We start from the raw sequence: 24,723 nt of genomic DNA on the forward strand, positions 1-24,723 counted from the left end.
GTGATGGTTTTGAGTGGCTCCACAAGAGAATCCTTCTTCATGACTGGAATGATGGCTTTGCAGATTGTGTAGTCGAAGTAACCATTAGCCCTGAGAGCCTGGTGTACGTGCTTGAGTTCACTGGTAATGTGTTCCTGGTCGGAAATGCATTGGGCTCTATGGTATAGAGTCTTGATGAGGGAGTTCTTCTGGGATGGATGGTGGTGGGAATCCGGTTTCAAGTAAGCATCTGTATGGGTGGCTTTCCTGTAGACAGAGTGGCTCATTGAACCATCATGTCTCCTTTTAATTAAGACATCCAAAAAGGGTAGTTTGCCATCTTTTTCGACCTCCATGGTAAATCTGATGGCTGGGTGTATGGAATTCATGTGGTCACGGAATTGGTCTAGAGCAGGCTGGCCATGTGGCCAGATGACAATGGTGTCATAAGGTCGGGCGTAGAGTGGCAGTCTGGATGGCGTCAAATTTTTCCATGAATACGTTGGCTACAATCGGAGATAGGGGGGAGCCCATTGGGGTGCCCTCAGTTTGTTTGTAGAAAGTTCCATTCCAGGTGAAGTATGTGTTGGTTAAGCAATGTCTCACCAGGGGGGGTACATCAAATTTGATGGGGGCTCACATGACATCTCGCTGCTGCTGCTGCTGCTCATCATCATAGACTTCACAAGGCAGCAACAACAGCAGCAGTAGTAGGATGTGTGTGGTGGTGGGTGCCTTGTGTTTCGGCTCTTAGCAATGTGATCACAAGTTCCACATCGATACTCACACACGCCTCAATTTCATTTTTTGGCGGGAAAGTTTATTTAAAATATTTATTTAAAGCAGTCCTGGGCACAATGTGAGGAGATATGTGTTGCTGGATGTTGCTGTGCTCGTGGATATGAAAGAAAAGCGATACCACTGTGTGTTGTAAGGACAACATTGTGGTGCTCACTCTGTGAGGAGTTTGTGTGCACCTTCCCAGGCAGGGTCGCCATCCGAGCCCCGTGGTCTCATCGCGGCCTACCTAAGTATTGCTTCCTGCGTGTCTGCCGCATTATTACCGCTGATTTAAGTTGTTGTCGCTGTCCAGCTCATTATATGACCGCTCCATCTTCGTGAACCAGCGTGTTGGGACGCTAATTCACTACTTTGAAGGAACAAACGCGTGTTGTAGGATGTGGCAGTGCATTTGTCTGCGTGGTTGTTGATACTGCGAAGGGGCAGTGGTGGCTGCTGAAGTGCGACTTCTGGAGCTTCTTCCTCCTCCTCCACACATTATTTTAAGTACACCACAGTACTTACAATAATTATTAGTCCATCTGTGGGTTGTATGAATGTCTCCTAACGCCGTGTTGGTCACAGGAAGTATTTGACTATACTTCACCATTCCTGGTGGGTGAGGGCTGGGGAAAGCCCTCCGATTCTATCCACCACACGGGGAATGTTAACAACACGCACTGCGCTTCTGGTCAAATAACTCGCACGGCATGGCAAGGCCCTCATCCAGCAGTGGATGGACCAGGGCTGCCCACGCTGCCTGCGTTGTGTTTGTGAGCGAGGGTGTGGGGAGCGGTGGCGCAGCGGTTAGCGCTACGCTGCGCTACGAACCCGGCGACCCGAGTTCGATTCCCGCTCACGGCCACCAACACCGGTGACGATTATCTGAACAGGTCTTGGGCCTCCCCTAGGTCGACTCGGCCTCAAATGAGTACCTGGTTTCGGTGTGTAAACATCGCCAATGGGGGAGACAAAGGCGGCCGGGCGTGGTGCTGGCCACCCACCCCCTCGTGTGCCGTGCCGGCCTTCGTAGGTGCTCGCTAACAGCACTTGCCCCTACAGTCTATTAAGGGTTCACTGGGGATCTTTGTTTTTGTTTGTTAGTCTGTGAGTCTGTGTGAGTGAGTTACTTTGTGAGTTAATGTGAGTTACTCCGAGTCTGTGAGTGTGTTACCCGGTGAGACTGAGTTGAGTGGGAGTGACTGTGAGTTACTGTGTAAGTCTGTGAGTGTGTGAGTTACTCTGAGTCTGTGTGAGTGAGTGAGTCTCCGAGTGTCAGAGTGAGTGACTATGTGAGTCTCTGAGTGAGTGACTCCGTGTGTCTCTGTGGCTCTGTGAGTCTGTGTGAGTGAGTTACTTTGTGAGTTCATGTGAGTTACTCCGAGTCTGTGTGAGTGAGTTACTTTGTGAGTTCATGTGAGTTACTCCGAGTCTGTGAGTGTGTTACCCGGTGAGACTGAGTTCAGTGGCAGTGACTGTGAGTTACTGTGTAAGTCTGTGAGTGTATGAGTGAGTGACTTTGTGAGTCTCTGAGTGTGAGTGTGCGTCTCTGAGTGTGGCTCTGTGAGTCTGTGGTTCTGAGTCTGAGTGTGCGTCTCTGAGTGAGTGACTGTGAGTCCCTGAGTGTGGCTCTGAGTCTGTGAGTGTGGCTCTGTGAGTCTGTGGCTCTGCGTCTCTGAGTGAGTGACTCTGAGTCTCTGAGTGAGTGACTTTGCGAGTCTCTGAGTGTGGCTCTGATTCTCTGAGTGAGTGACTTTGTGAGTCTCTGAGTGAGTGACTGGATCTCTGAGTGTGGCTCTGTGAGTGCGTGCGAGTCTCTGAGTGAGTGGCTGTGAGTCCCTGAGTGAGTGACTGAATGTGACTCTGTGAGTCTCTGAGTGCGTGTTACTCTGCGAGTCTGTGTGTGTCAGAATTAGTCTGTGAGTGTGAGTCTGTGTATGAGTTACTCTGTGAGTCTGTGTGAGTGAGTCTGTGAGTGAGTCTGTGGGTCTCCTTGAGTGAGTGTAAGTCTGTGTGAGTGACTGTGATTCTCTGAGTGACTCAGTGAGTCTCTTGAGTGTGGCTCTGTGAGTCTGAGTGAGTGACTGTGAGTCTCTTGAGTGTGGCTGTGAGTCTCTTGAGTGTGGCTCTGTGATTTTGAGTGAGTGACTCTGTGAGTCTCTTGAGTGTGGCTCTGTGAGTCTGAGTGAGTGACTGTGAGTCTCTTGAGTGTGGCTGTGAGTCTCTTGAGTGTGGCTCTGTGAGTCTGAGTGAGTGACTGTGAGTCTCTTGAGTGTGGCTGTGAGTCTCTGAGTGTGGCTCTGTGAGTCTGAGTGAGTGACTCGTCATCACCATCGTCATCAACATCATCATCACCGTCGTCATCATCTTCATCACCACCTCCATTACCCAGGTGCCATGGGGTCGACACGCTGAGATGGGATGGGTGGCCAGCACCACGCCTGGCCGCCTTTGTCTCCTCCCATTCACCGAACCTGGATACTCATTTTAAGGCAGAATAGACCTGGGATGGGACCGAGATTGGTTCAGATACTCGTCACCGATGTTGGCCGTGAGTGGGAATAGAACTCGGGTCGCCGGATCCCGTCGCACGGTGCGCTAACCACTTCGGCACCGCTCCCCATGTAATCCTCACTTCAAGCACACACCTCATCACCGACACAGCTTCCACATCGTCATATCCACCACTCCTCCCCCAGACCCATCGCTTACAACACTCTCACCCCTTCCCTCTCCACAATGCCGATGCACCTCACACTCCCCACACCTCCCATGCTCCCACCAGCAGCTTCCACTCCCGATGACGCCTCCTCACAATACCCCTTCACTCCCTCCCATCGGACCGCCGTTCTCAAACTATAACTTTTAAACTAAACTATATTTTGATTTAAAGCTTTCGTGAATGCAGGGATTCATATTCTTGGATCTTTCGGTAAAGTCACGTAGAAGGGAAACAATAAAATAATAAAAATATAAAACAATAAAATTCTCACGACGTTTCGACTGCAACACAAGCAATCATCATCACCTGATGATGATCATCATCACCTGATGATTGCTTGTGTTGCAGTCGAAACGTCGTTAGAATTTTATTATTTTATATTTTTATTATTTTATTGTTTCCCTTCTATGCGACTTTACCGAAAGAACCAAGAATACAAACTATATTTTTTATTTTACCAGTTTGAGGCCCCACTGAGCTATGGAGCTATTTTTCAGAAGCAACCTGGCTATCACAAATGTTATCTTCAACGAAGTGGCTTATCCCGTGGAAATTTATAGAGGCCAAATACTCTAAACGCGTGATGTTTATTCTAAATGTAGTGAGAGAGACATGCAACCTCAAAATATACAGCAGGCGACAGGGTCCGGATTGAATCCACGGCCTCCTGCGTACCAGGCGAGGTAGTTAACATATTGCCACTGTGGAGCCCTGTGGTCACGTGAGGCCTACCACTTCTGAATGGCTTGTGATGCATATTTGAACATTACTGCAAGCGTCTTAGCCTCATTCATTAGTCAGGTATTCGAAGGGAATATTGTCATTTGGTAACGCTATTTCAAATATCGCTCATTAAACGTTCAATTTTAATGCAATGCAATTGAGGGACTTTGTGGAGTCTTGTCGTGGTCTGGAGCTGTGGTTGTTGTGTTGCTACCTTGCCCAAGCTTGCATTGGTTGACAAATTGGCAGGAATGTATGTACTTTGTATTTTTAGCAATTTGCTTACATTTTCTCCATCTTGCCTCTCATCGGTTTTGGAAATAGCTCGCTGACCCTCCCCTACTGGACATATGTGAAAAAGATCTTCATAGCTCATCGGATTCCTCCAGGATATAAAATAGATTCTGATTCTGATTAATCAGTGGCGCTGCGAACAATCTATTCCCTCTATTGCTGCGGGAATCTGCATCCACACATGATCAAGCACCCCTTGTAATGCAATACACTTGGTTCCTTTGTCATAGACATGTAATTCTGCAAATGCGCAGAAATGTCTACCGTATGCGACTTACTCCAGACAAGGTTAGACTATTAAACGTGACCTGTTGTGACACGTCTAATGTGTTCGTGAGTCCAACTTTACTCCCGTCGATTTCAAACACGTTTTACGACTTGTACACTAAACACGGGGAATGGCTTTAACAGTTGCCTCTGGTTCTTCACGTTCTGCAGATGTAGATGCCACCATCACCACCTATTGTGCGGTGGTTGAACTTGCGACTCTCGGTCCGAACAGGAAACTGGACATACGGACAGGTTTGATCATATCTCTGAAAGTTCGTAAGTCGAATGTTCGTAAGTAGAGGAGTCCCTGTGTAGTGGCATAGAATCGTAATGTAACAGCATAGCGCCTGCTGCTGGCAGGGAAAGTGATCTGAGGCTTACGGCCCTGACGTCAGCAGGCCAGGTTATACACAAGAGGGGGATCTAGGGAAAGGTCGCAGAAGGGGCACTGAATTCATAATGATACAATAATTCAGAAACACTGTACAAGTGTACAGCACGTCAGATCATTACATGGCCTAACCCTGGTTGGAAACACCGTGGGAGTGAAGAAGAAGATTGATTAATAATCATTATTTACATTTGTAAGGTGCATTTATCCGTATGCCACCAGACTTAACTTGGAGTGTCTAAATTCTCTTTGCCCACCAGAATGAATAGACCTCATCTTTCCCACCCCTGCAGACTTGGTATTAAAGTAGATACATGCTAATGTTTACAAAGTAACGGGCTCTTGACCAATTTCATTTCCACATAAATCAATCATTTGGAAATAGGCCCCACTATACCCCACCGACTACAGCACTCTAATCTTGCCTCCTCGTTTTGCCTCTTCCACCTGCCTCATGCTCGTCAGCACCGCCTTTCGTGCAGCCATGCGGGTGTGAGGTCATCATAACGAGAGGCCGTGCACTTCATCGTTCGCACGCGGCGGAGGAACCACTGAAGTCAAACGTTTACTTACGTGCGGTTTAGTGGGGTCATTTCTGAGCGAACTCGGTTTTAGAAGTGTTTATCGTTGAATGTGGAAGGGTTTGGGTTAGTTTTCGGGTTACCACCTTTTCCACTATGGAGATCAAACCCAGACCTATGTTTCAGTCTGTCTAGGTCTGTCAACAACCATGCAGTAGTAAAGTTCAGCACAGTACCGGTACCAGATCTCGGTACAAATTAATTAATGCCACCCAAACACAGATGCCAATTCACAGACTGTCTCGGCTGGACCGGGACAGGAGGTAACCCAAGGGTAGTGGGAGGATAACCGCTTTGTGAGCTATTTGTAAGTAATGCGTTTAGAGTATTTGGCTACTATAAATTTCAACGTGATAAGCCACTTCGTTAAGCTATAATTTGTGGCCAGGTCGCTTCTGAGAAAGAGCTATATAGCTCTCAATGGGCCTTACCTGGTAAATAAAAAATAGTTTACTTTAATGGTATACATACTTGAATTTTACTGCGGATGTTTTAAAACATTTCCTGTCTAACTGTCAACTTTGTTTGAATTTCAGTGGGAGAAGATGCTTCTCACACAGACGTTAAAGCAGGTACCAGAGTCCACCTGAAGCTACTGCAGTGTGCGCCTCATATAGGATTCCATCCATTACTGTTGGTGCGATGGTTTGGATTTTCAAGTTGAAATCTAGTCAATTTAATTTTTACCCAGGCGACAACTCAATTGTCAAGGGTAGTCCTGTTTGGAAGAGGCATCCTTGTCTCTTGAGTTCCACATCTTGGAGAGGATGTGATTAGTCAGCATCGATGCCATTTTAGTTGGTGTCACGCATCATGCGTGCATTCTTAAATTACTGACGCTGACTGAAGACTGAAGATGCAAGTGTGCCATCTGACAATGATAGTTATGAAGCCATTTTTTGCCATTGCCAATCTTCCTTTGTGCTCTGTCAGATTCTGGGATAACACGGCCTTGGTGAAGTCCCCTGGACTTGTGTAATTTCTGTATCAATTATTTTTGTTTCATTTTGAAATCTCTGCTCCACTTCCTTCAATTGCATCCATCTGCACCTCCGATTAGCACGGCTGGCTGACGTACGGCGCGAAAGAGGTTCAACGCACATACCTACAAGGAGTGTAAATTCATATGGTGCCAGAAACTCTGCACGAGTTCGTGCCGCGTTCTCCCGATGTTGCCGTCGATGTTTGTCCAGCGACAAGCCATTCGTTGCCACGCGCGAACCTGTCTCACCTCCACAATCACAGGGCCGAGTGTGTGACGTGTCCGGCAAGCCGTGTGATGTGTCTGCGGATGATAATCTTCAGCAGAGGCCTGTGCCTTCTCCCACAGACGCCGCGCAACTGACGCCGCTCCCAGCGCCGCCGACCTCTGCTTCCCCGGCCACGGCCACGGGGAGTTCCTCTCCTCTGCTGGACACCCCGTGTGCTGGACCTGCTGCTCCACCACACTTGCCTGCCCACTACACAGGCACAAAGAGGTACGGGCAGAACTAATGCATAAATGCTTTCAACATAAGTTGGAGAGAGCTGAGCCTTTCTAGGAATTCGGCAATGCTTTCCCACATGTGACTGCTCCCGATATATGACTCGAGAGCATGTAGGTTTTGCTTGCAGGCCACACACACACACATGAATGATGTGTTTGGTATTATCTCATGGAAAATAATAAGTTGCACAAGGGCCAGGATCATGCCCCATTCATTCTGAACGATTAAACCAAACTGACCCACGTTCACACACGAGAGCAGAGAGGTTGGCTGCAGGGTGACGCACACGAAGAACGCGTCACTGTGAAAGAGTTAGAAGGTTCCCCTTCGTACCTTCTTACTCTCCCTCCCACCCCCCTTCGTCCGGTCAGGTCATTTTGAAGTGTCGTCGTCGTCACGCGAGGACGTGGACCGAGACAGCGCGTGGAACCAGTGGCTGCGCTCCGAGATCCCGGGGCTCTTCCTGCTGGCCCTGCACACATTTACCGTGAGTCGGTGCAGATGTGGCCTCGCGATTGGGGCTGCCACCTGTCCGCGTTTGACCCCCGGACAGTGTTCGGGTGGCAGCAGGAATTGATTTGTGTCGAGATCTGGTACCCCTGGTATGGCTATGGTTAATTTTATCACCGCGAACTGCACAGTTTTAACAATAGACCTGGGCTCGCTGAGAAATGTGCCTGGGTTTGCTCTGTCGTTGAAATGGTGGCAACTGTACTTGGGGCATCGGCACGTGTATTCACGCTCCGGCTCCATTTACACCGAGAGTCACGTGCTTGTCTCGTGTGAGGAGTGGTGGTGTGGCTGTTAAGGGGGCATCCATTTAGTATGTATGCATGGAGGGGGGAGGAGGGGTTAACCCAAATGCGTACGCTTGCGTATGGGGGGGTCTACTGACAATATGTAAGCCGACTGCAATTGCATGAATCTGCCCATCGCAGTGACATGGGGAAGGAATTGCTTCCGACAAAGGCGTTCTATGACCTTTTAAATCGTACTCAGGTTTGAGAACGGGGACAGTTTGCATTCATGATCCTGAATCATGACAATTCCTTGCCTCTCCGGCAGTGGTGAATCGTTCCAACCATCAGTAGGAATCGTGTATATGTGTGTATGTGTATGCACAGCTGTACCCATTGGCTTCTGTTATGGTCATGTACGTTTATTTTTTATTTCGTGGAATATCATTTGCTGTACTCCACGCGATGAGTGCTTTGTGTAGATAGGAATCATGTTATGTAGAGAATATAAATCTAATTCAGTACCTCTATATGTCTCCCACAGACGAGCGGGGAGACAACAGCCAGGCGGTGAGCCGGCACTCCCAACAATCGCCCAAGCTCTGCGGTTCTCTTTACATTCCGATATTTGCAGCCACTTACTGAGTGTTTACATGTGGGGGGAAACCAGTACACTCGCAGAAAACGAACGAATGTGAGCAAGGGGGCAACGTTCTATCCCGTGCAGATGGAAAGGATTCCACAGTTGTGTTCCACTGCCTCCTGACAAGCCAGGGTATGACTCATCCTCGATGCCCACCAGAAGGGAGATTGCACACTTGCAATTTAATTCCCTGAGATTATTTATATCATGGGGTAGGCAGTGACAAAGCCCCTGACTCACTTAACATGAACATGCGGTCCAGTGCATTGTACGTGCGAGGATACTCGCTTTCCACAATGTATGAAAGTGTGTTCAACTTGAATCTTGACTTAAAGCTTTCGTGACTGCAGGAATTCATATTTTTTGGGTCTTTCGGTAAAGTCACGTAGATAGAACAATAAAATAATAAAAATAAGTGAATACAAAATAATAATAAAAATATCACGACGTTTTGATCACAACACAAGCAATCTTCATCATTTTTCTCCTGATGACGATTGCTTGTGTTGCGATCGAAACGTCGTGATATATTTTACTTTTTTATTCACTTTATTTTTATTATTTTATTGTTCTATCTACGTGACTTTACGGAAAGACCCAAAGAATATGTGTTGAACTTCTTTCGCAGTGTACGTAGCCAACCGTGCTAATCTGTGGTACATTAACACCTTGCCACAAATGCCCTGTTGCTCATGAGCACACCGACTCAAATGAATCAGCCGCAAGGTTTGCGTGATTAATTCTTACAAAGTGGGGTCTATAATGAACAATATGGCTGAAGCTCGAGTTCTATTCATTTAAAACCAAACGTGTGTCTTACCAACCATACCTGGTGTTTGCACACAGATACAGATTATGGGCGATGCGTTCTACACCATTCGGAATGCGCTGTTGCAATGTGCAGCCACAGCCGCTGTAAAAATATTTGTCTCGGTTTGATCCACTGAACAATATCCACTGACCAAACCGCACGCGCAACAATGATATAACTATGAACAAAAATATGAATAAATTAGGATGGTTTATTAAATATATTGCACGTAAGAAAATACAGCAATAGACGTAAAAATACATGGCAGTTTAACACGTAGGCTTTCGCGACAAATATCCATAATACAGGTTTTATGGGTTGGATCGCGTAAATATGTCGTTAAACCCGCCACCACCCGACAGCCAACTAGTAAGGGTTGTCACGTAAACAGAACATGCCAATTCATCACTAGTACAGCACACCGGTGTGTGGTGTGTTGGAGAGCCAAGCCACAACATTTACTATCAGAGTACGACGTTTCAGTAATTACAACTAGCTTCATCAGGCAACACAAGGTTTGGGAGAAGTCCACCTGTTTAATTCCTTATATAGAGGCGTAGATGTGATGACAACACTTGTGCTCTCTTTGAGCGCACAGTGGGGGGGGGGGGGGATTAATGAATCAACGTACATTATACATGCACATTATGCTAGCCCATTAATCTTGTAGTTAGTGTCCATTGTGTGTACTAAAATAGCCGTACAAACGGTAATTTGATGATTCTCTTCCATGCAGCACTAAGTCGGTAGCTATCCAAACGATTGCAGTTATTTTTATTTCTTTAAATTTCGATAGATTCTGTAATTAGTCTTGGCCAGTAGTAACAAGTTTTGCACAAAACTTCAACATTATCAAAATCAATTGAGTGTCTTTGTGGGCACGCGTGTTCTGCTACTGCTGACAGTTGTATTTGTGAGCATTTCATATTTCTGTGGTATTCTTTTAGTCTCGTGCTGATCATTCGTCCTGTTTGCCCAACATAGCATTCCACAAGTGCAATTAATCCGGTACACACCTTCTGTTGATAGCTTCAGTAATAGAACAGCAACGAAATATCCAATAGTCCTTTTCGTAGGTTTCCATATGCCTTCTGAATTTGCCTGGCTGATCAAAGTTTCGACCACAGATGCCATTGGTCAGGGGTCTCTTTGTCCGTTCTCATGTGGGACTCTAGGCATGATGGCAGTTGGAATGCTTTCCCACAGACTTGGCAAGACATTTGTTTTCTCACTCTAGTGACTATGGGAGTGAGGTGGAGTCGAGACGGGCGCTGGTCAGGCGTGGCGTTTCCCAGCAAGCGCCTTCGTTCCATGCGCGGTCGCTGTGATAGCAATAACTTCGTTGCACGCAGGTGCGCCCTTTGCAGAAGGTGGCATTGTCTGCAACTCTGCCTCCTCACCACCAGGACTCCACAAGCTGCTGCTGCTGGAGCTGCTGGTGCCATCCATGGCAAAGGCAATTCTTCCAGCACCATGACTCGCAGCCGAGTAGCTCTGACACACCTTCAACACCACATTGGCAAAATTGCCGTCATTCACCATGCCACGTGCGCCCCTTGAGTTCTTTCCATGGGTCTCCATATGCCTTCTGAGTTTGTAGGGCTGATCAAAGCTTTGATCGCAGATGTTGCAGCTTTGACCACCGGTCTTGTGCATTCTCATGTGGGACTCTAGGCACCATGCCAGTTGGAATGTTTTCCTGCAGACGTCGCAAGAGATTCGTTTTCTCACTCTAGTGACTCTATCGGATTCCAGTGGCTCTATCAGATTCAACACCGCATTGGCAAAACTGCCGTTATTCACCAAGCCTGGTGCACCCTTTATCATGTAATACTTTTCGTGGGTCTTCATATGCCTTTTGAATTTCCCTGGCTGATCAAAACTTCGTCCGCATATGCCGCCCCATTGATCACGGGTCTCCTTGTGCGTTCTTACGTGGGATTCTAGGCACCATGCCAGTTGGAATTTTTTTCCCACAGACGTCACAAGAGATGAGTTTTTTCGCTCTTGTAACTCTACCGGATTGAGGTGGGGTCGAGACGGGTGCTGGTGAAGTGCCATCGATGGTAAAGGCAATTCTCCCAGCACCACCATGACTCGCAGCAGAGTTGCTCTCGCACATCTGATACAAAAGACAAAGTTCACGCGCATGACACCCGTGTCACGAGTGTACTCACAAAAGCATACTTAAGGTGACATAAGATTCATTACAACAGATTCATTATAACAGAACTCCTCAATAGTGCAGATCCTATCATCTACTATTTTACTCCTTATCCACCAAAATAAGTACTCTTTGGTTCTTTCGGTAAAGTCACGTAGGTAGGAAAAATAAAATAAAAAATAATATATCACGACCATAAATGACGTCACGAGATTTTGGACGATTTTTTACCCCCCCCCCTCGTCACACGGCGTCACAAAAAGTCAGACCCCCCCACCTCAAGTATGACGTCACAAAGCTCTGCCCCCCCCCCCCCCAAAACCATATTTTCATTTTGAAAATAAAACATGCTTCAAATCGCTTTAAACTATTGTCATTGTATTTAATGTGGCGCTGCACTCTGATGTTGTAGGAGAAAACATGTATTAAAAAGTCTATTTAACTAAATAGAACGTGTTGTCTATATTTATTTAAAGTTGCGCATTTTGACGTGACGTCACATTTCTCAAACCCCCCCCCCGTCACAAATGTCTGACCCCCCCCCTCCCCAGGTGCGTGACGTCATTTATGGATGGCCCCCATCGCCTTAAAACGCGAACTCGCGCTTGCAAACTGAAACCGCGGAACTTTTTTTGTTCAGCAGCGCGATCCTCCGCGAGATGTAATGAGTCGGCCTCGCGCTGTGAGTGAGTGTGAGTGAGACAGCATCGTCCCCCACTCCTCCTGATGTCGAGGGTAAATGGGCGAGGTTTAGGCCTGTGACTCATGCAGCTGCAATGGCTGCTTTGTGTACGCGGTCCAGACCTCCCCAGAGACCCTGGCTGACAGAGGAGGTGTTCAGGATGGTTGAGAAAAAGCGACAGGCTCACTCTAATCGTCTACAGCATCCCACGTCAGAGAATGAGGAGGCTTACCGCAGCCTTCGCTCGGAGGTTCGGAGAGCCGTGAGGCGCTGCAAGGATGGGTGGTGGTCGTGGGTTGCTGAGGAGATGGAGTCTGCCTCAATGGCCCGCGATCACAAATCCCTATTTAACTCCATCAAAAAAGTAACCTACAGCGCCACACCTATTACCATTGTAGGGGTAATCGTCACTCACCACTCTGTGGGCTGGTAGCTTCCCCTTATCGTCAATAGGGGGCGGAAGCGCTATCACGCCAGGGCTAATGTCCATGGCCCAAAAAGGGGCCAACGACAAACCCTAGCAAACGGATCCTGGGACACATTCCCCGGGGCCCCGGGAGGAGGGAACCGGGGGATGATGTCACCTTCCAGAACGTTCTTGAAGGGAAGCGTGGCTAGGGCGGAGCAAGCCACGAACCATAAGCCGGACCTCTCAGAGGTCTGGCTCAGTCATCTGCAAGCTGAAGAACGAAGACCTGGGCTGAAGATAGGACTCTGGACCCCAAGCTCCGTTGTCCTTCTAAGGGCCGGAGCTCAGTGAGGCCAGTGGTCAGGACCCACGGACCGGGTACGGTCAGGTCAAATAGCCTCTCCTAGGGTCCCAGCCGGAGGAAGGGTAACGGGGTACCCAGTGATAGGGCCCTATAATCCGGAGGCCATACCTCCCCAGGGATCGGATAAAGGGACCGATATACCCTTTGTGTTAGGGACTTGTAAGGAAGACAATAAATATCGTGTTGCCTCATCAGAAGTTTATTCGTCAATTTATACCCACTACATCATTAGGGGAACGAAGGGTGATCCAATCTCCGACCCCCAGGGACAGGTTTGCAGATTTGCTGAGAATTTCTGTGAGGTCCTGGGGGAGGGGGAATCCCTCAGCCTGGAAAACATCATGGGACAAAGTGGGGATGACCCTGCTGAGGATGCGGTGCCTCAAATATTAGAGGAGGAAGTCACCCTCTGTGAGTGGCTGGCTGAGGTACCATCCGTTGAGGAAGTACTGAGGGCGATCCAGAGTCCGAGAACAGGAAAGGCACCGAGCAGAGATGATCTCCAAGCGAAATGCTGAGGGAGGGTTGCGTTTGTGCGTAGACTGCCCTACATGACATCATAACAACAGTCGGCCACTGGACGGGTTCTGCAGGATTGGAAGGATGCCCTGGTGGTCCCCCTCTTTAAGAAGGGGGACCGCACAGACTGTAACAACTACAGGGCATCTCACTCAGTGTGCCGGGAAAGGTCCTGGCAAGGATTATTCAACATCGGCCTTGCTAGGTACGCTAAGGAGAGGCTTGCGGAGCCCCAATGCGGTTTCAAGAAAGGGCGGTCCTGCAAAAATGTCATATTTTCTGTCCGTCTGCTACAGCAGAGGTGGAGGGAATTCCAACTAGACCTACATCTCTCCTTTATTGACCTGGTTAAGGCCTATGATACCATCAGTAGGCCAGGGCTCTGGGTTGTTCTTCGTGCTTTCAGAGTCCCTGATCCTCTGCTCACACTCATTAAGGACCTTCATGATGGTGAGCAGACCCGAGTAAAACTACATAGCCGGGAGTCAGAGCCATTCCCTGCGACAGGGATGTCCTCTGGCTCCAACATTATTTAACATCTATTTCGACCACATAGTTCGTGAAGCCTTCAGTAGCTGTACCAGAGGAATTTACGTCTGGTACAGATACAATGGGAGGCTGATCGATGCCCAGGTGCGGTCAAGGGGTGTCTCCCTATTGGTCAACCACATTATGTATGCCGACGACCTGGTAATTGCTGCTCATTCAGAGGAGGAGTTGGAGGCGCTGCTGCTGAAACTGGAGTGTGCCACTAAGAGGTGGGGCCTTACCATCAGCCCCACCAAAACGAAGCACCTGCCTGGGTATGTTGTGCCATCGGGCACTATACCCCCACAACTCCCAATCGGTGATGGGGCAGTTGGGGAGAGAGTGGAGAGTTTTCCATACCTGGGCAGTGTGCTCATGATCGGCTCCGGTTTAACAGCAGAGGTCTCACTCCGAATTAGTCGAGCGGCATTATCTTTTCATCGGTTGTGTAACGTTGTGTGGAAGCTACCTGGTCTGTCGCTCCGCATGAAGCTTCGGTTCTTCTCGGCCACAGTCATTCCCTCCCTTCTCTACGCTTGCAAAACGTGGACCCCCCTAATGCAGCATCTTCACCGGTTAGAAACATTTAGGCTGGCCTGCATACGATCAATCAGGCTGGATTGTGTGAGGAGCTCACAAATCCTCGAAAGATCTGGACAAAGACCCATCGGTGAGCTCCTCCAGCAGGCAAGGCTGCGTTGGCTGGGCCATGTAGCCCGCATGCCCAATCACCGTATGCCCAAACAGCTTTTGTTCGGCCGGATCGAGGGAGCTAAACGGGCATGGCACGGACTAGAGAAGAGATGGAGTGATGTGGTACAGGAGGATGTGGAGCTGAGTGGACTTGCCAATGACTGGTACCAGCGGTGTCTCTACTGGGCAGTTGGAGGCAGTCGCCCTCCAACAACAACGGAGGGCGGAGGAGCGACGCTCAGAAAAACGAGCGGAGCGTCGGGTGGCTAAAGCCCAGCAAGTTGGCACAGTAAGGGGCACAGGTGGTGCATCAGCCAGTAATCTCAGTCATCTCAGTCAGTCGACCAGTGGCACCTGGGTCTGCCCCGTGACCTCCTGCCAGCCGGCGATCGACACTTCACGTAGCCTCAAGGTGCACATAGCCTGGCATAAGCGTCGTGGTGACGTCACCGCCACTTAGTGGCGCATGGCGGTTGTTGTTTTGAGACAGTAAGAGAGTGTGAGGTCGACTCAGCCTCAGATGAGTACCTGGTGCGGTGTGTCGTAAACATCGCTACTGGGGGAGACAAAGGCCGCCATGGAGGAGAATCCTAAAATAATAAAAGCTTTTATTATATAATAAAAGCTTTGATTATAATATTATGATATTATAATAAAAGCTATACTAAAAGCTTTTTAAATTAAAAATACAAAAAAATTTGAAATAATGAAAGCTTTTATTATTTAAAAAATATTATTTAATTTTTAAATTGGCAGAATCTACACGCCATATTCTTGGTTCTTCAGGTAAAGTCACGTAGATTTGAAAATAAAAATAATTAAATTTCATTTAAAAATATAAATTATAAAATTTAAACTAATAAAAGCTTTATTATTTTCAATTCATTATTGTAAAATTTTAAAATACAAAAAAATTAAATACAAATAATAATTTGAAAATAATAAAAGCTTTTATTATTTAATAATAGATTGAAAATAAAAGCTTTTATTATTTTCAATTTATTATTTTAATTTTATTAACAGGTCCCTGCAGGGTGGGCTGGTAGGGCAAGTCTCTGCGCTGCCTATTGCTGATTTTACACCCAACAGCACGAGATTTCACTTCGTTAAAGTATTGACAGGGGACGGACGGACACATTAATCTATTGCAGGCTGGTACACTCAGTTTACAACTTCGTTCCTACCAGTATTGACTTTACCGAAGGAAGCAATAATCTGGCGTGTAGATGCTGCCATCTGCTGGCCACCATTGTTGGGTGTAGATTGTGACTTAAAACTTTCGTGACTTCAGGAATTCATATTCTTGGTTCTTTCGGTAAAGTCACGTCCATAGAAAATAAAAAATATCAAATCAAATAAAAATGTGAAATTTTTTATAATAAAAGCAAAAAACCCACATTCATCTTCTTGGTTCTTTCGGTAAAGTCACGGAGATAAAAAAAAATACAATTTTAAAATAATCAATTGAATAAAAGCTTTTAATATTATTTAAGCTTTTGTTATAGTCAATTTATTATTTTAATTTTTAAATTGGCAGAATCTACACGCGACGTTGGTGGCCGGCAGGTGGCAACATCTACACGCCGAATTCTTGTTTTTTTTCGTTAAAGTCACGTAGATTTTAAAATTAAAATAATATAATTTAATTTAAAAATACAAATAATAAATTGAAAATAATAAAAGCTTTCATAATTTTCATTTTTTAAATTTTATTATTATTTTCTATCTACGTGACTTTACCGAAGGAAGCAATAATATGGCGTGTAGATGCTGCCATCTGGTGGCCAACAACGTTGGCAGGTGGCAGCATCTACACGCCAGATTCTTGGTTCTTTGGGTAAAATATAAATAATAAAGAAAAGTAAAAAAAAATTCATGATTTAGTATTTTTTCATTTAATTCTATTATTTTCATTTTCAAATCTACGTTACTTTACCGAAAGAACCAAGAATATGGCGTGTAGATTCTGCCAATTTTAAAAAAATTTACAAATTAAAATAATAAATTTAAAATAATAAAAGCTTTCATTATTTTCCATTTATCTTTTGTATTTTTTATTTAATTTTATTATTTTTATTTTCAACCTACATGGCTTAACCGAAAGAACCAAGAATATGAATCTGGATTTTGATTATTATTTTCAATCTATTTAAATTTTGAAATTGGCAGCATCTACACGCCATATTCCTGGTTCTATCGGTAAAGTCACGTCGATAGAAAATAAAAAAAATAATCAAATCAAATAAAAAGTGTGAAATGGAAAATAATAAAAGCAAAAAACCCACATTCATATTCTTGGTTCTTTCGGTAAAGTCACAGAGATAAAAAAAAAATGAAACAAAATTTTGATTTTAAAATAATAAATTGAAAATAATAAAAGCTTTTATTATTTTCCATTTATTTTTTTGTATTTTTAAATTGGTAGAATCTACACGCTACATTCTTAGTTCTTTGGGTAAAGTCACGTAGATAGAAAATATAAATAATAAAATAAAAATATTAATAATATTTTAAAAAATATTTATTTTATTTTATTGTTTCCCTTCTACGTGACTTTACTGAAAGAACCAATAATATGAATCACTGCAGTCACGAAAGCTTTAAATCAAAATATAATAATAACAATTCATGATTTTCATTTAATTATTTTACTTTTATTTTCAAATCTACGTGACTTTACCGAAAGAACCAAGAATATGGCGTGTAGATTATGCCAATTTAAAAATTACAAATAAAAGTAATTTTATTATTTCCGATTTATTTTTAATTTAATTTATTTCATTATTTTTAAATCTACGTGACTTTACCAAAAGAACCAAGAATATGAATCTGGATTTTTGCTTATTATTTTCAATTTATTATTTTAATTTTTCAATTTGCAGAATCTACACGCCACGTTGGTGGCCGGCAGATGGCAGCATCTACACGCCATATTCTTGGTTCATCTTCTTTCGGTAAAGTCACGTAGCATGAGAATAAAATAATAAATTGAAAAAAAAAAATAAAATTCTCACGACGTTTCGGCAACAACACAAGCGGCCTTCATCAGGTGAAGGGACGAGACTGTCTGGAGGACAGCGCTGGAGCGAACAAAGCCAAGCTCAGATCGAGACCTTTAAGCTGTGTGAGAAGAACAAAGCGCCTTGACAAAGGAATTAGCATTGAATTTAGCATTGAAATGGCTGAGTGATTAGCTTGTGACTGGTCACAGATATGGCTATGTTAAAGTCAAAGCATACACATCCACAGAGGCACCCCTTGACAAAGGAATTAGCATAGAATTTAGCATTGAAATAGCTGAGTGATTAGCTTGTGACTGGTCACAGAAATGGCTATGTTAAAGTCAAAGCATACACATTCACAGAGGCACCTAGTAAAAATCAAACAGGAAAATTTAGCATTGAAATAACTAGGAGAATTTAGCATGGAAATAACTGAGTGATTAGCTTGTGACTCGTCACAGAAATGGCTATGTTAAAGTCAAAGCCTACACATCTGAGCTATTAATAGTAACTGGGTCAGTGTCTACTTCAAATATTGTTCAGGCTCTGGAGACCTCCAAAGTTATTCGTGATGTTATACATTTGGTTCGTTTTGAGCATAATCGCGACCTTATATAATTATTACGTGATACACACGCTGAATATACGCACACAAACATCGTGTACACGTGTGTCGTGCCCTTTATTGTCCACATAGACGGCTTGTGCTGACGAGAGAACGATCTTAACGTACAATGTCGTGACATGTATCAGCCCTTTGTCGATCCAGCATTTTGATAGAGGCCTCCCCCACACCATGTCGTTCGTGGGAGTTGTTTAACCATACTTCACCATGCCGGTCAATGCGGGTTTGGTGAAGTGAGGAGGCCCAGAAACTTGTATATGCAGATACGAGTTTGCCTGTGCTTGCATCTGCAGAATTACATTCTCACACATCTTCAAGTGTAGTTTAATACTTCAAAAAATGCATTTATTCTTGAGGATTCCATAAAGTACTGTGGTAAAAAGAAAACAACTTGATTTGAATAAATTTCGATTGAAAGCTTTCGTGACTGCAGGGATTCATCTTCTTGGTTCTTTCGGTAAAGTCACGTAGAAGGGAAATAATAAAATAAAACATAATAAAATAAAATTCTCACGACGTTTCGGCCACAACACAAGCAGCCGTCCTCAGGTGAAGAAACAGAACTGTCGGAAAGACAGCGCACCAATGAACACTGCTAAGCTTGGCAGCGTATTTTAAGCTGGGTGGGAGGAGCAGAGCGCCTTGACAAAGGAGTTTACATATCAACAGAATAATTTAGCATTGAAGTAGCTATGTTAATGTGAGATATTAGCAGGATGTTAAAGTCAGAAATTAGCATGTAACTGGGAGATTAGCATGATGTTAATGTGAGGAATAGCATGTAACTGGTCACGGAAGTAGCTATGTTAAAGTCAGAGTTTACATATCAACAGAGGCATTTAGTATATTGATGCTAAAGAACTGCAACTACCCAACTATCATACAATAAACCGATGTGAAAGAACTAAATATAAACTACATCAATATAATCAATGTACTCAATATATTCTCCACTAAGCTGAGCTACTAACAATAAGTTATTATACATTACACTTCTATGTCGCAAAAAATATTATAATATGCCTCCAAATAATTTTTTTTTATTATAAACTGGCATAGACAGACCACAACATTGAATTATACACTGAGTTACTATACACTACCCTATACGTTAGATTATAATAATATTAGACTTGTAATATTACACTATGTATTATTTTACCAACCCTACTGTATACCACACTGCTGTAGATTCACTATACAATTACGATACTATATATTACCAAATAAATTATATTAAACATTACACTGAGTACGTTGTTGAACAGGGAATGCTTTGAGCTTGTGGGTTGAATCCATCTGTGTGGAGTTGTGTTATTTCCCAATATGCAAGGTGGGGTCTCTCTGGGTTCCACTCACACAAACATCTCAATGCAATGGGACCTTTCTGAAAATGCAGTACTTAGACTCAATGAAGCTTTCCTGGGTAACTAGTTAACATTGTAATTTTAGCATGAGAGATAATGACGTTCACTTATAAGTGCCATTAATAGTACTATACTGTACTTTTAATGAAGACTATTTTAGGTAGTTTTTTGTAAAAAAGTGTCCATTCCCAAAACTTTTTGACCGGCCCTCGTACAGAAATTATATTACAATCTTATATGGAGATTGCGAGTCAGAGTGTTGTGAATAGTGGAGTGAACGTGTGGCGCCATCATTATATTGTTGGTGTGTATATACAGAAAGGCCTATTGGGTGGATAACATTAGGAAATTGTGGAGTTCTGGTATAATGAGTTGTGGTATATATGAATCTTATGTCACCTTAAGTATGCCTTTGTGAGTACACTCGTGACACGGGTGTCATGCGCGTGACCTTTGTCTTTTGTTTCAGATGTGCGAGAGCAACTCCGCTGCGAGTCATGGTGGTGCTGGGAGAATTGCCTTTACCATCGATGGCACTTCACCAGCACCCGTCTCAACCCCACCTCAATCCGGTAGAGTTACAAGAGCTAAAAAACTCATCTCTTGTGACGTCTGTGGGAAAAAATTCCAGCTGGCATGGTGCCTAGAAGCCCACGTAAGAACGCATAAGGAGATCCGTGAGCAATGGTGCGGCATATGTGGACAAAGGTTTGATCAGCCAGGAAAATTCAAAAGGCATTTGAAGAGCCACGAAAAGGATTATATGATAAAGGGTGCACCAGGCTTGGTGAATAACAGCAGTTTTGCCAATGCGGTGTTGAATCCACCGTCGCCCTATGAGATGTGCTCAGTCTGCGGATTTTTAAGTCCTATTGAAATCCTGAAAACTCATGAAAGTCTTCAAGCATAGTTCTTGTACAGACCGAAGCCTGAACATGATTACACTTCGACAAAAGATAGCGGCGTTAAGATAAATGACATGAAATCCAATTTTCTTGAATGCTTTGGCCTAGTTCCACATCATCAAACTGCTTCACCAGTCAGTGAGAATAAACCATACGCTGCTCTTGATCCTATTACGAGCATGAAAGTGTTGATGGCCTTGCAGCAGAAGAAGAAGGAAAAGCGAAGTAGACCTAAGTCCATTAAAATAAAGAAGACCACCACCAGCGTCACCAATTGCAGCAGTAGCAACAGCCAGAATTCGGACATCAAGAGGATGGACTGCACGGAAGCAGGAGGCTGCGTGGAGCAGAGCATCCCCAAGGTGGATGAACCCAACCTGGCACCTTTAGGTACGTCCTAGTAATGCACACACTACATTTCATTTGGATGTAATTCATAATTTCACAAATTAGTTAATGTACGCATATGTTGACCATATCTGTATGCCTGCGCTGAGGAGTCTAGAGATCTGATGTGGTGCTGCTCGGATGTTGGGTTAAACCGTGAAACTCTGGGTTTCAGTCACCGAGCCATGATTAAACTGGCTTCTCATTGATGGTCTTATCCAGTTACCAAACACTTCTTCCAGCAAACACTTCTGATGTCGCGTGATGTGTAGGAAATTGCAATAACCTCCTAGTGGATAAAAAACGGTCACGAAGGGATGTCATGAGTAGTGCAATGATATCTCCTTCCACGAGCTGTTCTCTTACATGAGGTGGTTCACTGCTGTGTGAGAGTTGCACAGGGATTCTTCATCTCATGACATGGAGCCAATAGCACCATTGGAAGGAAACTGAGCAAAATACATTGCTTGACAAATTCCAAAAAGTATCTATTTCTTAACCGGGGTAAATTTTACTTAAACAAGTGGGTAAATTTAGGGAACATTTTTGAATGTATAGACCGAGTCATTTCCACAATGGGAATTTCCTCTTCATTGTACTAACACCTAAATTCCATGTGTATTTACTCGTTCTATTGCAGGTAATTATTGTGTAATTAATGAGCTGTAATAGAATAATCTGGCTCAACCACCTCAATGTTAAATTATAGTTGTTGCTCTGCATCAACATCAACCACACGAAGAAGTGCAAAATGTTGGGGCTTCAAAATAAGCCCCAAAAATGTATTATGATATTTTTCAGGAAATCAGTATCTTGCTTTTCTACTATTTGTACGTATGTTGAACTTCTTTCGTACCATACGTAGCCAACCGTGCTAATCAGAGGTATTTGTTGCTGGCCATTTGGCATTTTGGGCCTTTGGGCCTGTGGTCAGCAACCGTGATTGATAAAACGTCCCATATACATAGTAATGCTATGACATCCACTGCATGGTGATAAATAAATTATGTATTAGCGCGTGCGTGTGCTCAACGGTGGATGTCTTGTGTTCCAGAGGAAAAGCCCTTCCCGTGCAGTGACTGCTCGTACGGAGCGACGCAGAAGTCGAAGCTCAAGAGACACGTCCTGAGCGTTCACCACGTGCCCTTCGATAGCGTGCTGGACTCCGACTGCCCCAAGAAGAGAAGGCGGCTGGCTGGGTGCCGAGACCACGGCTCAACTCTGGATTTGGAGCGCGCACGATGCTCACGGAGAACTCCCTGATGATTTATTTCATCCTGAGGCTGAGGTACCACATGTGGGGCGATGAACGCAAGGTTTTGTGCAGCGGACATTTCCATGATGAAATTTCGTCACGTTCACTGCTGCGAGGTTACATCTATTGCCGTATATTTTTAGTCAATTGCTGTATTTTATGGTATACAATATATTTAATAAATTGTCCTAATTTCATAACAAAGGTTTTTGGGTTAGATCGTGTAATTATAAATGTGTCATAACCCTACACTACCTGACACAGCCAATTAGTAAGGAATTTGTCACGTAAACAAAACTCCACTTAGTTACTACTTCAGCCCACCGGTGTTTTGGAGAGTAAATCCACAAGATGAGTACGACGTTTCACTGGTAATTACATCCAACATCATCGGGCGATTTGCCAGAATAGTGAAGCCATCCACCTGCTTCCGGTCTTAAATAGAGAAAGGCGATGTCATCACTGAACCCATCAGGTCCAGAAATCAGAGTCGGGGAGGGGGATTATTGAAATGATATAATTGATTAGTAATCATTTAATTAGTATGTTTCCTCTATAAGTAATGATAAATGTGAGATGTATTCTTCCTCCACGCGTTTGTTCCACTCACGTGGGGTCCGCCGTCCTTGCCACCTTCTCCACACCGCCCCGTCCCGCGCCATCTCTGTTGTATATGTCCCCCTTTCCATATTAATATTAACAAGTATTTTTTCAATACATATAGATACATATTTCTATTGTTTCTTTTAATTTTAATAATGAATAAAAACACCAAACCAGGCCTCAGCATGGCATGTGGAGGTCATATTTACCTTGACCCACTAACACAATTTTTACGTTCAGAGCCCTCCCAGGGTCAGAGGGAGCAGATAGAGAGCAGAGCGCAGCGGATTGCAAGGGGCTGACGTAAACACAAAGCCAGGGTCCCTGGGAGGTTGCGTTAGCCTAGATCTAGTTAAGTCAAAAAAGCTAATTGGTTCTGCATTACTATTAAAGTAACTTAAAGTCGGAATTTAACGACAGGGTAGGCTAAAGTTATTGATCTTCACACCCACTTCAATTGAACCCTGCCACAAGCTACGTCAATGTAACCATCACCCGTCTATAAATTTAATATTAAATGTATTTACATATTTTAATAATTTCTATACGACTTGACCCGAAACCTAACAATCAGGTTTTCCTAAGTCAACATGAATGCTCTAATCCACCCATACGCAAATAATAAGCCGGGTTAAAGCAAGAGTAGAGAGGAAAAGAAATGCAAGCGCACAGCAAAACTGCAACATAAGCAAAGGGCGATGTTAAACCCAGGGTCGGAGAGAAAGGAAGATCCCGGCCGTCTTTGTATCCCCGCAGCGCGGGGTAGGAGTGTGTATACGCTCGAGGAAACACGAGTCAAACACCACAACGGGAAGGTGACCCAGACCTTGGATTAATACAGAATCATAACTGTGGAACTCTAATGAAATGAAATGTTAACTTAAAACTTTTTAACCATTTCTTTGTGCGTCGGTGAAAGTCGGAGGGAATATCGCCCCTCCCTCCAGGTTGTGCACTCAGACAGAGAGGGGCCTTCGAGACAAGTTATAACATTTGATTGTTTTACTTGCGGGTTTTATGATAGGAGTATGACAACGGAATATACCGTGGGTGATCCACACAAGGACACACACTGACATACGTACGGACACACACACGGACGTAGATACATACGGACAAATCCTGACACAGCAAAAATCGAAAGAAACCCCGCCTTGTGGGCAGAATCCGAGTGAAGGGATTTTTGGGCATAAAAAGAGGATCCTGAGCATTGAAACCTCAGTTCGACCGGGGGGGGGGGGGTCGGCTCACCAGAGTTCGACCGGGGGGGTCGACTCTCGGGAGACAGTTCGACTCGGAGGAGGTCGGAACTCGGGGAGTTCGACTCGCAGGAGTTCAACTCGGGGAGTTCGACCAGGGGGGTCGGAACTCGGGGCAGTTCGACATGCGAGAGAGTTCGACCAGTGGGTCGGCTCAGGAGCAGTTCAAATCGGGAACGAGAGCAACAGGTCGCCAGCCGGCGAGCTGCAGAGCAAGGGGCGGCGAGCAGAGGCCAAAGTGGCCCCGTCGCTACCCACTGACGTTGGCAAGACTCGCAAGGTAGTGAGGCGCCACCGAGTGTGATTTTAAAAGAGCTGAAAGAAAGAGTATTGCTGAAAGTTTATTCTACATTGAGTCCAGCTGCACAGCGACCAATGCACCAAGCAAGAGCTTCTGCAAACCAGAGCAAGAGCACGTGCGACTTGAGTCATCCAGCAGTGGAGAAAAACCTGCTTTCAGCAAACCAGCAACGAGCACGTTCGAGTTCTCCACCCAGAGAGAGGGAGCGTGCTGATGCAGCTCATCCAGCAGCGGAGAGAAAC

General features: G+C 44.7%; 1 protein-coding gene across 1 annotated transcript in view; it reads right to left on the bottom strand.

Moving 5' to 3' along the window:
* LOC142929091 (uncharacterized) overlaps positions 1–22,980 on the bottom strand; it is a 61,398-nt gene extending 38,418 nt beyond the window's left edge. Inside the window, exon 1 of the mRNA XM_076069543.1 lies at positions 22,963–22,980. Coding sequence (XP_075925658.1) covers positions 22,963–22,980 — 18 coding nt within the window. The remainder of the gene's footprint in view (positions 1–22,962) is intronic.
* Between the last annotated feature and the right edge of the window lie 1,743 nt (positions 22,981–24,723).

This window comes from Petromyzon marinus, chromosome 25 (genome assembly GCF_048934315.1).
Source record: "Petromyzon marinus isolate PM22_M1 ecotype Great Lakes invasive population chromosome 25, UKy_Petmar_22M1.pri1.0, whole genome shotgun sequence".
Lineage (NCBI taxonomy): Eukaryota > Metazoa > Chordata > Hyperoartia > Petromyzontiformes > Petromyzontidae > Petromyzon > Petromyzon marinus.